At 42.8% G+C, this 17,901-nt stretch overlaps 1 protein-coding gene across 1 annotated transcript; it reads right to left on the reverse strand.

Moving 5' to 3' along the window:
• Positions 1–521: 521 nt before the first annotated feature.
• LOC120062348 (sestrin-3-like) lies at positions 522–11,277 on the reverse strand. The gene is made up of 9 exons (XM_039012249.1): positions 11,056–11,277; positions 5,617–5,817; positions 5,148–5,330; positions 4,588–4,833; positions 4,353–4,467; positions 4,109–4,233; positions 3,712–3,878; positions 3,355–3,499; positions 522–3,165 (listed from the first exon to the last, which is right to left on the reverse strand). Exons 1-9 carry the CDS (start codon positions 11,119–11,121, stop codon positions 3,076–3,078), a joined length of 1,338 nt encoding a protein of 445 aa, XP_038868177.1. The 5' UTR covers positions 11,122–11,277; the 3' UTR covers positions 522–3,075.
• Positions 11,278–17,901: the final 6,624 nt, after the last annotated feature.

Here is a 17,901-nt window from a genome sequence, read left to right on the forward strand (position 1 = left end):
AATGTTAGTGACAGACATATCAACTGTTAGCAATATGCAGCATGAGCACAACTGCGTGGTTGTTCCTTATTGCACAACAGCATGATAGGTTAAATGTGGATTTCTCAGTAAGATGATCACAGAAGGGAAATCGGCCAATGGTTGGGGATGCGTGTTGAGTTGATTTCAGGCATGCTCAAATCACCATGCCGTCTGTCACAGATTCTGTTATGGATCCAGGCTAGCCTCATCCTTACTCCTCAATGATTTAAGACAACCATCCTTTTATCTGTAAGGACTCCCGCTTTGTATTACATTTTTTGTAAATATGTGTCAGTGATGTGGTATTTATTTTTCTAAATGTAACTTATTCCAATAGTACTGTGAATGGTATGACTAAACTGGTTTCCTTGAGGTACTGCTGTAGTCGAGTCCCTCAGTTGTACACACTGTTGATTTAAATATGAAATGAGTACAGCATATGGCAAATGTGAAAGCACAATTAGGTAACCCCAGTAAAAAGAAAAAAAGTGGAAACACACTCGCTTGATAGAACATCTTTATAGAAAAAATAAGTCTTCACATTTCCAGAAACAGTTTTTTTTTTATACTTATGTTTTACTTTTTTTTGTTTATTTTTTTGTTCATTCATTTACGTGGTAAATATTGAACAACTAACATCCATCTCTGTGTCAGTGGCTCTTATCGTTTTGGTCCCTTGGCCTGGTGGTCGGAAGCTTCAGGCAGGAACAGACTCTTTCGCTCCTGCATTTGGAGCCATAACGATGTCATAGAGGTGTTGACGAGCAGCCAATGAGGACTGTAGTGCTCTTTTGCGCTACAGTACATCTACGTCAACTCATTTCAATGCATTTTCCAGCAAAAAGACGAGCCACTGTGCATACTTGTGTCCAGTGGTTATGGCACTGGCCGTTCTATATGGGCCACAGAACACTGTTCCTGAGGAGCCATTGGGGCAGTCTGCTCTAGCAAGGCCCTTACTTAGCCCAGAGTAGTCATGTCTGCCCACTCAAGCACCAGTCCAGTTTGGCCTAAAGGCACCTGCACTAAAAAGCACTTCTGTTGATATGCACTTTTTTCTTCTTCTCTCCTGTCGTTTCAAAACGGTCGAGCCCATTGAAAAGGGTCTTCCACCCTGCTGCCTCTAAAATATTCAGGGTGCAGCGCAACAGGCAGGATATAGCAGCGAACCCAGAAGCAACATCAAGAACTCAACAATTATAGTACTGTAATGCAAAGTTGACAAAAAAAAAAGTGTAAAACAAAAAAAGGATATAATTCCATTTCAAAAATCTAGTTTGCAGTACCTACCCACGCTGTTCTGCAAATTGTACCATGAATCAGCATCTTTATTTTAGGTCATAAAGCTTGCCAAATAAATAATTGAAAAAGACAGACCTACTTTTCACATGCATAAGATCGTACACAGACCATTGATGACATTTTATCCTTAGTCTACATCTTCTGTAGCATAGTAGAGTATGCTTAACAGCAATTCAAACTCAATGCAGGTCACTTGCAGGGACTTTTATGTTGCAATATTCCAGTTCAGAGTTCTAGACCTTCAACAACCACTTAAATGCATCAATGCAGTTTTAGGGATGGTTTTCTTTGAAATGGAGATTCCTTCATTTGATCTATCCAGAGCACATCAATATAAAAATTGACATTCATATGGCTGAGCTTATTTTTCACTCTACAAAACATTACTTTGGCCACCTCTTTGCGTTTCTTAAAGTTAAAATATATATTTTTTAAATTTATAGCGATTGCAGATTTATCGAAGATACTGAAGTGAGTTCTGATCTCCTTCAGATCTGGGGCCATGGCCTCTGTCAGGACCACGTGAGTCCCTGCACTACTCCACATACACAAGACGACTAAGGTTACAGGGTGACTGTAGGAGTGGAGATCAGCTGATCGGAACACAGAGGGACCCAAGAAGCAGCCTCAGGATCATTAAGCAATGAGGCCCAAGGGGGTGTGGTATATGGCCAATATACCATGGCTAAGGGCTGTTCTTATTGCTATTGTAAACTGGTTACCAATGTGATTAGAGCAGTGAAAATAAATGTTTTGTCATACCTGTGGTCTGATATACCACAGCTGTCAGCCAATCAGCATTTCAGGGCTCGAACCGCCCAGTTTATAATTTCTATTAGACACCATACAGTGGAAAGAAAAGACAGACCAACATGGATCTCCATCTCTGCGCTACCTACAATATATATCTATATATCTAAAAAGTGCTTTAAAAAAAAAAGGAACTATAGTTGTTTGATATCATCTTGCAGTGTTTGGGTTTTGTTCTTGAACCTTCAGTACTAATGTGAAACGTTAAGGGAGCTGCGGTGAACAATTGTCCATCACCTTTACCACCTACCTACACCAACAAGGACTGTAACAAGACAAACTATGGCAATATCTCACCAAAACATTCACTCAATCCAATAAAAAAGGATAAACAATTGGTTTTGAACAAATGCAATGTTGAAAAGACGAAAATAATCCCAAACCAAGAAAGAGGGTATTGTGTTGGCCATGGGTACACATCTCCTTGCTACACTGCAGAACCAACCGTCCGCTTTCATCACAGTCATCAGAATCGAGACATAGCTAAACAATACATTACTAAAAAATAATGAATATCTATTATAATAGTAATATAATTGCACATTAACCATCAAGAGCAGATATGTTTGATAAGAGGAAAACACATTAAATGAAGTGGACAGACCAACCTCGCAGAATGGAAAATGAGAAGGCAGAGAGAGGGGAAGAGAGGGATTGCTTTGACTTTGGCAAAGAGCTTTCCACTGCAGTGTGCATATCACGCAAATAGAGCTTAAATGATTGCACTATATATATTTCCCTAGTTTTTAACTGCGAAATAGGACAGTCGCACATTTGCAGGATATGGCTGCATTGCATGCTGCTCTTTCTCCCTCATAATTGCCAGTCTCTTCCCCATATCCCTGCCTGCTGTAAGAGGTTCCCAACCCTGAGGCCTCCTAACTGGGTCTTTCTGTACCGTTGGCGATTGTAACTTTGTGCCTCTCCCTCTCACCAACTGACCTAAGCTATCATATACTGGGTGATGGCTCTCAGAGCATACAGAAGCTCAGCCTGTAACCGAGCCTCCATTATAAGCAAGTTCACATGGATCTAAGAGAGAGAAAAAAAAAAGAGAGGATCATATCATTAGAGAGCTGGAAGAGATGGAATGTGGTGGAGGGTGAAACTGAGAACACAAACTACCGCTTTGCATTTGATGCGGTAGATTTACTTCCAGTATATAGTTCAGCTGTATATGGACGCAGGGTGTATTGGTATGAGGTGGGGTAGGGTGCGTACCCTCTCAGAAGGTTTGAGTGGTGCCCAGGGCAGGGGACACAGCGGGGTCTTGGTGGCGTCAGGATAGCAGGCCACAGACTTGATATAAAGCTTCAGCTCCTTCTCCAGCAACTGGTTTACCTCCCCATAGTCATAATCGTCGTACCTGCACACACACACACAAACACAAACGTGAATATGAATCAAGCGGGTCCTTTGCAGCAAATCACAAACATTGAATCCTAGGACCAACCTGGCTGCAATGCATACGATTATGATAGCATCTCACTTTACAATAACTCTCTATGAATACCGTGTGTGTATGTCTGACGTGCGCTTGTGCCGGTGTGTGTGTGCAGACTAGTAGCGTGACCTCACCTAATCCCCAACATGCAATGGATGTAGTTCCAGGTGGCTCTCTTCAGGTCAGGCCCGTGGGACGAGGGGAGGGCCGTGACACTGCGGAAACGGTCGTCCAACAGGTGCCCGATGTCCGAGTACAGCCGGTTGACCAGGGAGAAGCCGTGGTCCTCCCAGGAGTAGTCCTTTCCAGACAGAAAACACACACAGTCAAACAAACCTGAAATACTCACATGGTTCCTGTAACACCTCAGCTAACTATAGACCCATAGACATATGAGACAGTATATTGTACTCATATTCTATGAGGGTTGATTCACTACTTTACTGACACGGACACCTGTTGCCTCCCAGAAGGGTGTCACATATTCCAACATAGAATATAAGCCGTATATAATATCAGCTGTGTACTTACCTGCACCCGGAACACTTGGAAGTGGTCTTCCTCTCTACGGGCAAACTCCTGGTAGCCAAACTCAGGGTCTGTTATGAAACGAGAGGGGTCTGCAGAGTAGGTAATCTCCTCCTCATCTTCCACATCTGGGAGGTGACAGTGAGAGGGTCAATAAACATAGTTGAGGAGGGATCCGTCACTCAACGTTCACACATGAGGTTAGCTCTTACAGCATAAGGTGTGAAAGTGAGGGGGAACAGTGTACCTGTGTGCTGCAGTGTCTGGGTGTGTAAAAGATGCTCCCCCCTCCTCTCTTTCTCCTCCTGGGATTTCTGGATCCTCTCTTTCAAACACACCATCTCACAACTGGAGTCCAGAGACTGCCAAGACAAGAAGAGAGACAATAGAGTGAAGAGACATGCGACTGTGGTTTCAGGCAACGATCTGTTGTGGAATAGCTCGAACGTCATATTCAGTCTGATACGGCACACAACACTTACCCGTCGTCGTGTTGTGTGTTCTGAAGGCGAGGTAAGAGGCTGCGGCACGCTAACGTTGCCGTTGGCAGCGTCACAGAGGCAGTAGCCCGGGGGAGTGCCGTTGGGGGCTCTGGGAAGGGGGACGGGGTCGGTGTCAGTGCCCGAGCCAAAAACAAAGCTACAGAGGGAGTGGCAGTGGGCCAGGAGCACTACAGCCTGAACCAGCTCAGCCAGAGACCAGCACTGCTCTCCCGTCTTCAGCAACGCCTGGTGGGGGAAGGACACAGCAGAGAGTGGGCCTCATGGTGGAGATTAGACAGGGGTGGCAGGTAGCCTAGCGGTTAAGAGTATTGGGCTCGAATTCCAAAGCAGACTAGGTGAAAATCTGCTGATGTGCCCTTGAGCAAGGCACTGAACCCTAAATTACTGCTTTAAGTTGCTCTGGATAAGAGTGTCTGCTAAATGACTAGAATGTAAATGTACTGATCAGGGATATAACACTAAAAGCACAAAGCTCACATCCAAATATCTGATCTGTAGGAATGTTGCATATTCTTTATAAGAGCTGGTTCCTGTGGTACCTGTATGTGTGAGCGGGCGGTGAGCCAGGGCTGGTGGGCAAGAACCTTGTTGAGTTGGTCAAGGTGTTGTAGGCGAGGAGGAACGGACTCCAGCCCCTGTAGCCACAGCGGGTCGCCCCCCACCCTGAGGAAATGGGCAGAGTGCAGAGACACCAGGTAGCCACAGTGATACCGTGCTGCAGCCTGGGAGAGATGGGGAGAGGACTTAAATACAAGTACATCTAGAACAGTAACAGGCTTGTCTCCAGCATGTTGACCGTGTTTCTGTCATTGTGCGTGGGTGGGCCGAGCCGAGTACGAGTGACTGTTTATGTATATGAAAGTGCTTTGGTGTCCTTGAGTGTGGGCGGATTGAGGTGTTTACATGTCTGTGCAAGTGTATGCAACTATGTGTGGGTGTGCATGATTGGTGCAGATACAAGATGCATTTCTGTGCATCATGCGGTGTGTGTGATTCCAGTGGCCTCACCATGATGGCAATGTAGTGACGGTACTGCAGGGGCAGGGGGCCGTCCATGTGGAGGATGTAGTGCTGGGTACGGAGGAAGCTCTCCAGGTACTGGGGGTGAGAGGCCATCTGCTGGGACACGGCGTCCACACACCCCCTGCTGGCCAGAGCCTTCATGCACCGCAGCGATGCCCGCTCCTTCTCGGCGTTCACCTTCATCACCTGGACAGGACCAGAGGAAGAGGACGGTGAGACAGGTGGCAGAGTCAATATGTCACCGACTGAACGCACACAGCAAGTGCCAACTAGGTCTATGCATCTTCCTCCTTGCCAGGTGAAAATCAATGTTGATAACAAGATGGAAAATAAAAAAATTGCAGGATTTTTCACAAGCAGGCTAACAGCCTCTGTTTTGAAGGTCCCTGTGGTGTCAGCCTACACTCAGTCTGTGCATCGCATGCACGTCAGGACTGAGCTGTGGGTTATGAACTTTGAATCAATCCATCGACAGGAGCCTTCTTGTAACAGCAGCAGAGATTTTGTACCACTAGACATTCCTCACAATATTCCCCTGCAAAACACAAACAAGGCCGCTCTGCACACTTTTCAGGCAGAGAAAAGAGCCCGGCATCACACACATTCGCAGTACCAGGGAGGATCTACCAAAAGACAAACAGATCAATAGTCATTGGAGGATGCAAAGAGACGACAGTGAATTAAAAGTGGTACCCTGAATAATGCCAAAAGTGCTCAAAACCCTCCTTTTTACAATGAGACGAGCTGATAACCTGAGTAGAGAAGAGCAGAGGAACTCGGGTATATGGAGAAATTACCAGACTGGAACTGGATGAGGCCTCAATGATAGGAGAACCACAGCAATGAAGGAGGAATAAAGAGCGAGAGACTGGCTGGGGAGAAGGAGAGACATCGGCCAAGAGAAATATGGACTGATAGGGCCTGGTTTGTAAAAACTAAAGACATTTATTACCTCTCTCACTCTCATACAACGGCTTCTAGGAAAAGGTGTTGGCACCGGGACGGAGAGAGAGAGAGAGCGAGGCTGAGAACAGGTCTTGAGTCTGTTCCCCAGTGTGTGAAATGTGAGAGGCCAGGCCAGCTTACCTAGGGGCCAAGTGGCTCAGCAACCTCTGCTGGCAGAGCCTGATGTTTTCAGTAACCCACCACTGTGGAGAGTTATGATCCCCGTCATACCAAAGCTTTTTCTATATCAGTAGTCGTTATTTAGTTCCACCACCTTATGGAATAGCTCCTTGGCATTTGACCATCATGTTAACATATCTCACTGGCTTCGCAGTTTCATTAAAAAAACACTTTGCGTCTTAACCAGCAGGTGGCGCTGCTCTTCCTCCAGCATTAGGTACAAAGCCTTCCAATATAAACTGAATACAACATGCTGGTGGATGTCAAGAGGGGGAACAGGATAGGCATAGGGGGTGTAATCACTCCGCTGACAGTCCATGGGATTCATTGCCTCAATGATTAAATGTGGCATTCCATGTCTATGTCCTTCAAGTATGAGCCCTCGTTCACCACGCAACAGCTATTGCCTGTCAATCTGATGGTAGGCCTATATAGAGCATGCACGGTATGGATGTGTGGAGGCCTTTGGAGAGAGAGAAGATGAGGAGGTTCAGTGACGGAGAGCATAGCAAACAGGAGTGAAAGCTCCGACATGTTGACTTGGACCCCGACCCACTTTCAAGGAAAATGGGAACTCAACCCTGACTGGGGCCTCGCCTGTCTAATACCAATGTCTCTGGCACAGGTGTTTGTTACTCACAACCCTACAGACATGCGTCTGCGCACGCACACACAACTGATTTGTGGCCCAACACTCCTTGATGGGGTTCTCTCTGGCTTCAACAGGCATCAATAAACAAGCCTCAAGAAACTCCCACTCTAAGAACTCAGTCCAACCAAGCCTCCAAGGAGATTGAGGAACTTTCTGAGAATCAAGTTCCATACAAGCGAATGAAACACTTTGAGTTTAATTTCAGTGGATGGGGAATCGTGGCAGGGCTCTCCCCAGGCTTTATAAAGCCTGCCATGGTGCTGTGGCCATGACACCATATTAATGTGTTGTATTAATACTGTATGTCCAATCGTTGCGTTAAAGCTGGAATGACAACGCTCCAGACCAGTCAGTGTCCCAGATAGAACCCCATTCCCAACCAAGAAGCTCTCAGCTTTAGACTCCATGCCCCACTCCCCCTGTAAATATATCCCATTTCAGCAGGGCCTGATAACCAAGCCTGATGACACCCCACCTCGCGGCTGACCCAGAAAAACAGGCTCCCAGAGCCGCAGTAAAGACAAATACGTTAGGCACGCTCAACAGGTCAGTCACCATTTAAAAGGCACGATGAGTGGTCTGATTCTGAAGACATGGAACTAGTCTTTCTGTTCATTGTTGTTGGCATTATTTAAAAATAGGTCACTAATGAATCAAATCAGACCAGAAAAATCACAGACACTTCAAACTATCACACCGGCATACATTTGGCCTACATTTTCTATAAGGGCTGGGTAGATTCATTGTACATCTTGGTATGCTCGAATAGGGAAATTAATCTCCAACATGTTTGGATATGTTCCAATATAAAAAGTTGCATAGTCAAATTGAAACGGCATCAGTCCCAGACAGGAAATTACAATTTACGTCAGTTCTACATACAACCATACATTTGTTTACTGATCAGAGAACATCACAAGGTATAAACGAGATGTAAAAGAAAGTGTCAGTGGTGAGGGGGTTGGAGGGAAAGATGTAGAAGAAACAAACAAAGATGGGAAAAGGGGTTTGGGAAACAGACAACAATGGCCTATAAATTGTTGAGTACGAAAGAGGAAATGAGAGGTATGCAGAGATGGGAACAAAGACGAGTAGAAAAATTATGCCAGTAGTCGTTCCAAGGGTAAATGTGACAGAGGGAGGGAGTGAGGCAGCGGATGAGGTAGTGCAGGGGGCTGCAGGGGAGGGGGTCAGCTGCAGATGGAGGAGGAGAGAGGGGGATATTCAATCTGCATTCTGAGTGAGGCTGAAGGGGTCCGTCCTTGTCATGTGCTGCTCTGCTAGTGTCCCAGCTGCCTGCCTTTAACAGACTCGTCCCTCTTCACCAGAAACACAAACAGCGAGACCTGTTTTTGGCTCTGCAACCTGAACCCAGGGAGGAGTGCAAAACAGCCAGCTGCAGCCCGTAGGGGGAGAGGAGGGGGAAGCTGGGCAGGACAGCAGCCATAGACCACCAACACAAACATGCCAGAATTCATAGAGACACAGGCAAACTTGTATAACAAAACAAAACTTCAGAAAAAGGCGACAGACAGGTAAAGCCAGATTATATGGTGCCTACATAAAAATACAGGATAAAACACAAACAAACCTGTACTCTTGCCAGCCTACATAGAGCTGAACATAAAGACTAGAAACACAAGTCCGAATGCACACAAGGTATTTCAGAATATCAGGTTACTTTACTTGCTTGATCTAGTTATCTGTTGTAACCTGGTTAGGTACACATTCATAATCTCCCCCTTTCAACACTGTCTCCAACTTGCTTCTTTTTCAAACTAATACCATGCCTAAGAATGGCCAATGCATATGCATGGCAGCAGATAAGACAGTTTTCCCACCTGCCATTTATCTGTGGCACTTTAATTGAGAGGAGATAAGGGGAGCAATAGTCTACATTGGACCAGTGTGCGCACTTTGCAGCAAGCTTATTTATGATGTGATGTTTTTGATTCTGCGCAAAGAGAGAACACCCAAATACATGGTGCAACAATATGCCTGTTGTTTTCTCACCAGTGCGGCAACAAATGTCCAAACTGTAAACATCTTATTTATTCAAATGAGATATATACACCTCACATAAACATGATCAACATATTGCTCCTGTCTAGTCAAATCTGCAAATGCCTTGTGCAAATCTCTTAAGGTATTTATCAGGTTTGCTGCAGGACATAAAAGTGATGCACCTGACATATACATGAATTGCATTGAACATAGGTCTCTAAACCCCTACTTGCAAGTGCACTTGTAGACAAAGCATAGGTATTGGTCAAGTCTATCTTCATATCAAATATTAAGGAATTCATGTCACTGATCACATTCCTCTATTGTTCTAGCAACTTCTGAATGTTGAATTGCAGTAAACAAGTTACCCTATCCGCACTGCCCCCTTTCGGCTGTACATGGGAAAAACAGCATAGAAAAGAGAAAAACAAATTTGATTGGCAGTGCACCCAGCATCACAGAGCACAAAGAAGTCAACATCTTAGTGAAAAAAAAGACACACAAAACAAATATATTTACCAAACGTTTTACATTACGGCAGAGGACAATACATTAGGCCGATTGAAACAACAGAAAAATCTGCTCCTCAACGACAACCTTTGTTCGTTAGCTAGCAAGATTCTTTGTAAACCGTCATAAGAGACTGACTAACGCCATAATTATAGAATTACATTGTATTAGCAAACACTTTTTTCTGCACGAGCAAATTTCTAGAGATTATGTCATTATCACATTCTTCCAAAAAAAGAAAAAAGAGTAGGCGGCTGATAACACTGCATATCAAACCTGGCCTGGAAAAATACGATTATAATGCAAAGACATCAGGAAGAAGAGTATTATAGTTAGCATATTAACAGATGTTAGTTGTCAATCCATTTTGGCTAGCTACATTCTAGGTAACCACTCAATCCCATTAAATTTAGTTGAATGGGTATGTCCTGTCCACATCAATTTGACATTTCGCTTAACCGATTAGCAAGCTTTTTGACTAAACCATTTTGCAACAGCAACTTCCCATTCATTGACTGAGAACATTCTTAAAAGCGTATATTTCCCTCAAGTAGCTAGTTACCTAGCCAGACTGACAATGTATGGCCATTGTTGCCGTTGGCACATTGGCTAACGTTAGTTAAGCTAGTTAACTACCGTAGCTATGTTATTTCAGAGATGAGAAACAATAACAGTCACTAGGTAACGTTAGTAGTAAACTAGAGCAAACTTAATATCTCGCTCATGTTAATTGTCAGACTAGCTAAACTACTAGCCACTAGATAGTTAGCTGCTCACCTGCCCCTGGTCAACTGTCATCTAACGTTAGTTATCAATTCAGTTTTCTGGGTTAGCAAGACAGTTATCTAGGAAATATAAATAATTAATGCTAGCTAGCTAACGTTAGAGAAAGTAAAAGTTTAGCTCGAGTCTAAAACCAACCTCATCATATGAAGTGGTTCTGACTGCAGCCATCTAACGTACTACTGTAGTTAACGTTAGTTGTACATTAGTTTCGTGAAAGGAGACAATATCTGCCTCAAGTTTTTTCAGGGCAAATGAATGAACGACACAGTCGACTTAACTTCATTACTAGCCAGCTAGCTAATCGTACATTTGAATGTTGACTGGCTTTTTAGTAGCAAGAAAAATACCTGGTTCTGGACACGCTGACATTGGGTTCCGAGGGGGTAATCCATTTTTTTCGTACAGATGATCATTTTCCAACAAGTTAGTGCATGGATACGGCTCTATCTCTCTTGATGTTCACCTACCCAGTTAACAATGCGGATCCGCTACAAAATCAAGCTACATGTCTGGGCATTTAGCTAGAGGTAAAAAAAAGAAAGACTTGCAGTACATTGCCTACTGCTCCAGTAACAGTGTGCCCAATCAAAGCATATAGGGGCGGAGTAAAGAGTAGGCTGTGCAAATTCTAAAGGCCAATCAACTTACAGAGATGGCATTTTAGGCTTCAATGCTTTGACTGAAAGGTTGATATGAAAGTCAGTCACTGCTATGATATCGTGGATTTTGTTATTGTTGATCTATTCAACTTTTAGGTCAATTTGCAGTGTATTTTTCTTTATTACACAATCCATATATGCACACCCAGAAAGACATCAGCAGGTGTGTTTATAGGTTGGTATATGAGAGAGTAAGAGCACGCAATAGAGAACAATAGATTGTGTATGTGTGCAGGTGATAGTGTTGAGGAACTAGATAACATTCCTTATATGTCACTCCAGATACACATTCCCTATATGCACTAATATCGCAGGAGGTTGGTGGCACCTTATTTGGAAAGGATGGGCTCGTGGTAATGGCTGGACTGGAATTAATGGAATGGTATCAAACACATGGTTTATATGTGTTTCATGCCATTCCATTTGCTCTATTACAGCCATTATTATCAGCCGTCCTCGCCTCAGCAGCCTTCACTAGATAACATTCCCTATATGTCACTCCAGATACACGATTCCTAGTAGTATCACAGGAGGTTGGTGGCACCTTAATTGGGAAGGATGGGCTCGTAGTAATGGCTGGACCGGAATTAATGGAATGGTATCAAACACATGGTTTATATGTGTTTCATGCCATTCCATTTGCTCTATTACAGCAATTAATATGAGCCGTCCTCCCCTCAGCAGCCTCCACTCACATTTGAATATAGGACACAAAATAGAGGGAACAGAAGATTGTCATAAAAAAGGAACATTTGCATGCATCAGATATCATACAAAAGTTAAATTAACCTGAAATTCAGTAAGAAAAGTAAAATGACAGGCATTATCAATTTCTCCACTACTTTCTGTTACATGTTAACTTGTCTTCTTAGACTATTACTATGTTAAAATTGAATGGGCTCAAAGAAATTTGAGCTAAAATACTTTTCTTCTCTCTATACTTATTCATATATTTTACTTTGGTAAGACAACATGTCCAGGCATGTTTTACCAGCCAGTTGCACTATGCTTTTCCGAGAGCTAACTTTTACTATATCAGAGGTCAATATAGTCTACCAGTCTAACTGTCTATCCTGCCCACTATCCACCATTCATAGTGACAATAGTGGTATGTGGATCGTTTGTCCAGGTCTTGAATAGGCTAACTAACAATCATACCACACATAAAATAATTCAAAGCTGCATCAATTTTAAATATGAATCCACAAGAACACAGGAATAGCTGATAGGCAGCGGAGAGGCCAGGTGCATCATTGTGCATGAAAGAACAGTGAAGACATGAGACACGCAGCTCAACAAGCTCCCCTATTGATCTTGTTTAGTGAAAATACAATTACCTAGACTAGCCTACAACACCACAATGCAATAAATAATTCCATTATTATTTTCAAGCGAGTACAAAATTCTACTCTAGGCTGCAGTGAAACTGTCCTTTGAATAACGGAGCAAAAGCCCTGTGATTTGAATGTTTCATTCCATTTGGATCAGTTGTGGGTCTCCTCTCGACAGTTTATACGGTCTAGATAGGCACAGTAGTAGAACAGTCTGTGTATTTTTTTTACTTCCGATACTGAGATGTCTTTTGTAGATCATCTTTCTCCCAGATCGTCCTATAATAATGTGGTCAAATATGCTCCAGGCAGGCCTAGTTATTCAGGAAAGCTTAATGTGCGCTCTGCCTCCTCTCCAATCCAAGCGGCTATTCCTCGCGCACCTAGAACCCAACGCTTCAGTATAGCCTAAATATCGATTATTTAACTTTTTAAATTTATTGCATTTTATATGTGGCATATCACAATGTTTTGGCAGTCAAAATGTTTTAATTTGATTAGGCTACTTCAAAGGTATCCTGTAGTCATGCGGACATTCGTTCAAAATATAATTCCAGCATCCTCAAAATGGCTTCACATTAACCAAGTTTCTATCCAACCTTTTAATGTGAGTAAAGTACAAAAACCGCACCAAAAAATGTCACGACATCATGGGAAAGCATGCAGTTTATTAGGCGATATATGAAATAAATTATAATGAACTTCACAGAGTGGCGAAAGTGCACGGTGATGACCTTGATGCTCCTTTCAAAAATCCACTTCAACCAGTGTAGGAAACAGGCAGGGAGAGTGAGCTTGTTTGTGGTGGTCAGCGAACCGTTAACCTTCTGGACCGTAGCCCTGCATGGCATCGAATGTGCCACAAAAGGATACTGAAGTGGCAAAGTCGATATCCACGTTTATAAACACAGGGTCGTAACAGTTATTTCTGTTCGTAAACATTATTTTTGTGTTGGTTTTATGAGGGGGGAGGGTGTGCAATTTATTTGACAGTACAAGGGGAGGGTCATGTGGAAATATTTTTAATTTTGTGAGGGGGGTGCAATTTATTTTATGACACCTTGAGTTGGGACCCCCCTCCCCACAGTATATTTTCGACCTGTCCCTAACTAATTAATCCATACAGTTCAAAATGTGACCCCTAACATCACAAAAGTAGACTATAACAATAAAAAAGGAGTTGATATACAGCATAGTAACAAGACAACATGATATAACTAGAAAGACACAAGATTATGTTTCTTCAATGCTAATAGGTTCATTGGTGGTAATATGTTAGCTTGTTTTATTTGGACTAAGGAATAGGGAACAATGTTAATCTTGCGTGGAATCTGACACCAAACTGGTTTTGCTTGGCTGGGAATCTGTAATAATGTTCTCTGTACAAGTTGATTCATACACACTGACTCAATACAAATGCTCGCCAAGAATATCATAATTTATCCTCCTTACCTTATTTCACATGTTCTAAGATTTTACTGACTTACAGTTCATATAAGGAAATCAGTCAACTGAAATCCATTAGGCCCTAATCTACGCATTTCCCCTGACTGGGAATACCGATATGCATCTGTTGGTCACAGATACCTTACAAAAAAGGTAGACGCGTGGATCAGAAAACCAGTCAGTATCTGGTGTGGCCATCCTTTTCCTCATGCAGTGTGACACATCTCAATGGGTGACATGCCTGGTGAGAATGCAGGCTATGGAACTGGGACAATTTCAGCTCTGGAAATGTTTTGAGGGAACGTGCCAATTGCACGTTCCCTCAAATCCTGAGACAGCTATGGCATTGTGTTATGTGACAAAACTGCACATTTTAGAGTGGCCTTTTATTGTCCCCAGCACAAGGTGCACCTATGTTACGACCGTGCTGTTTAATCAGCTTCTTGATTTGCCACACCTGTCAGGTGGATGAATTATCTTGGCAAAGGAGAAATGCTCACTAACAGGGATGTAAACACATTTGTGCACAACATTTTTGAGAAATAAGCTTTTTGTGCGTATGGAACATTTCTGGGATCTTTTATTTCAGCTCATGAAACATGGGACCAACACTTTACATGTTGCGTTTATATTTTGGTTCAGTAAAACTACAGTCTACAGAAGCTGAAACATGAAACGTTTCACCCTTGCCCAGAACTCTATAATGGCTGGCATAATTCAAACCCCTAGGAAAAGCAAAACAGGCTGAGACAACAATAAACAGGGTAATCCATTTATTGCTTGATATTAAATGATTACATTAAATCCTGCCCTTTCATAGCACTGTCAGCAACTTGTACAGAGAGTCGCCACAGGGGAGACTCTAGCTGAGGAGTACTCTTGCCTGTCTGTATTTAGTAAGTTTGTCTCAGAGTCTGATGTGCTCTCCAACCTGGAGAAATGTGTTTATTTATTTACCCTTTATTTAACTAGGCAAGTCAGTTAAGAACAAATTCTTACTTACAATGACGGCCTACCCCGGCCAAACCCTAACCCGGACGCTGCTGGGCCAATTGTGCGCCGCCCTATGGGACTCCTGATCACGGCCGGTTGTGATACAGCCTGGAATCAAACCAAGGTCTGTAGTGACGCCTCTAGCACTGAGATGCAGTGCCTTTGACCGCTGCACCACTCGGGAGAAAACAATATCTCAGTGCACCACTGGGATTATACTATGTTGGTTGGACAATAAATTATATCAATTCCTTAAAGAATCAAATCTTTGTCAAACTAGATTAAGTTGCTACTGCAGCAATGTCCCCAATCCATATGAATGAATATGAGGCGTAGTATGATTGTTGTTGTGTAAAAAAAAAAATTACCCAAGTCAACCATTTCAAATATTTCCTGTTAAAGTAAACACATTTGAGAGAGGGTGGACCAAGATTCTGGCATATGTCATCAGAGCCACAGAGCTAATACAGATTTGTGAAAAATAGACCCCCTTTTCCCTGCCTCTTCAACATGGCCAAAAAGTGGGTGGGCCCTGTCTGTAAATGCCAGGTTAGATCACAGCCATTCATGGTTCCCTGCTACTGTTGCCTGGAGATAAACAATTATCATTGCTCTCTCCCCAAATGTCACATCCACCAATGGCTATTGCCTTCGGATAGAATTATAATTTTATTGACCTTCTGCCCAGTTGTTGCTTTCTGCTTGGACTAACTCAGCCCCCACACGGGTCTTGACTGAATAGTGCTTTTGTTCTAAAACAGTAATCTGGGCATCATTCAATTATGTCCTGCTAAATTAGAATGTTTTTGTTCTTTCTGGATGCTGGGATCCGCAAGACATTTGTCAGAGACATGCACATTCCCTCCTAATTCCCTACCTTCTGTAGCTTTTTATGCATCCCTATGCTTCCCATCCGAAACAGTTCGGGAACAGTTTGTGCATATATTATTGATTGCAAGCCAGATTTCAGAAGCCGAAGTCTATGCCCCTTAGGCTGTGATTGGTCAACAGTAGGGATTCTTCAATTTAATGTTTGTTGTCATTCAACGATAAAGGACTTGTTTTCATGTACATTTTTCACTTGAGAAATACTGCACCAAACATCTTAGTTGCGCGACTAAGATCTCCACGGCAAAAAAAAAGAAAGAATTATGACAGATTTCTTTAGTTATCTTAGATAAGGCCATCATTGTAAATACGAATTTATTCTTAACTGACTTGCCTAGTTAAATAAAAAATAAATACATTCTGACTATTTTGAGGAAGTGTATACTGGCTACGGCATCTCAAGATGGACAAACAGTTCTAGCGAAGGTCTTTTAACTTCTACGGGATTGATGGGTCCCCCGATCGGACGGTTGAGCTAATGTAAGCTAATGTGATAAGCATGAGGTTGTAAGTAACAAGAAAATTTCCCAGGACATAGACATATCTGATATTGGCAGAACGCTTAAATTCTTGTTAATCTAACGGCACTGTCCAATTTATAGTAGCTATTACAGTGAAAGAATACCATGCTATTGTTTGAGGACTGTTGCGAGGAGTAAGCATTTACTCCTTGTACCGTTTAAACCCCACTGTATCCTGTGCATATGTAACAGTATAACTTTAGTACGTCCCCTCGCCCCGACACGGGCGCGAACCAGGGACCCTCTGCACACATCAACAACGGTCACCCACGAAGCGTCGTTACCCATCGCTCCACAAAGGCCACGGCACTTGCAGAGCAAGGGGCAACACTACTTAAGTCTCAGAGCAAGTGACGTAACTGATTGAAATGCTACTAGCGCGTACCCGCTAACTAGCTAGCCATTTCACATCCGTTACACATATTACGAATCAACTTAGATTTATGTAAATGTAATTCTATCTAAAGATTTTAAAAGTAGTTTGTTTTATTGCCAAAAGTAGCTTATTACACTATTGGCATCCTGAGCAACAAGGCTGAGGTAGAGAAGAGAGGTGAAGTGAGAGACCTACAGGGAGTGTGAGTGTGAAAAGCGTCTGTTTACTTCAAGGGAATATGTGAGGTCTAAATATTTTCCATGTCTGTCACTGCAACAAGCCTGAGTTCAAAGGCCTTGACCCCCCCCCCCCCCTCCCCCTTCAGATCTCCTCTTCAACCAGTCCGTACTATTAACCCCAAGACAGTACAATACATTAACATATAGCTTTTAAAACATTGGAAACTGGGTAACACTTTAAAAAGCAAGAAAAAACACAGGAGAGGACTATAACTATTTCGCAAAGCATTAGAGCAATAAACCTTATCATAAATCAACAAGCAGAACACAAATAATCCTGATAGGTATCAGTCTGGTGTTTTCTGTAATGACCTTAGTGATCACTGTTTTACAGCCTGTGTTCGTAATGGCTGCTCAGTGAAACGACCTGTCCTGATTTGTCATAGACGCTTGCTAAAAAACTTTAATGAGCAAGCCTTCCTTCATGAACTGGCCTCTGTAAAATGGTATAGAATCAGTTTGATCCCCTCTGTCGAAGACACTTGGACCTTCTTTTTTGATATTTTCAGTGGTATTGTTAACAAACACGCCCCCATAAAGAAAATTAGAATTAAAAACAGGTTCAGCCCCTGGTTCGAACGTGATCTTGTGGAGTTACTCCACCTCAAGAATTGCATTTGGCGAAAGTCTCTGCACACGCATACTCAAGCTGACTGGCTATCGTTCAGGCAAATTAGAAATAAGTGAACTCAGGCTATCCGGAAGGCCAAAGTTAGGTACTCTATAGTATTCTCTTGGGT

Source organism: Salvelinus namaycush, chromosome 17 (genome assembly GCF_016432855.1).
Source record: "Salvelinus namaycush isolate Seneca chromosome 17, SaNama_1.0, whole genome shotgun sequence".
Classification (NCBI taxonomy): Eukaryota; Metazoa; Chordata; class Actinopteri; order Salmoniformes; family Salmonidae; genus Salvelinus; species Salvelinus namaycush.

What these genes read in the sequence shown, in the direction of transcription:
- LOC120062348 (XM_039012249.1), bottom strand. Translation starts at nt 11,121, where the DNA reads ATGATCATCTGTACGAAAAAAATGGATTACCCCCTCGGAACCCAATGT. An exon ending in GTCACTACATTGCCATCATG is followed by an intron (nt 5,331 to 5,616) that starts GTGAGGCCACTG and finishes CATCTCTCCCAG; the next exon opens with GCTGCAGCACGGTATCACTG. An exon ending in TCCAAGTGTTCCGGGTGCAG is followed by an intron (nt 3,879 to 4,108) that starts GTAAGTACACAG and finishes CTGTCTGGAAAG; the next exon opens with GACTACTCCTGGGAGGACCA.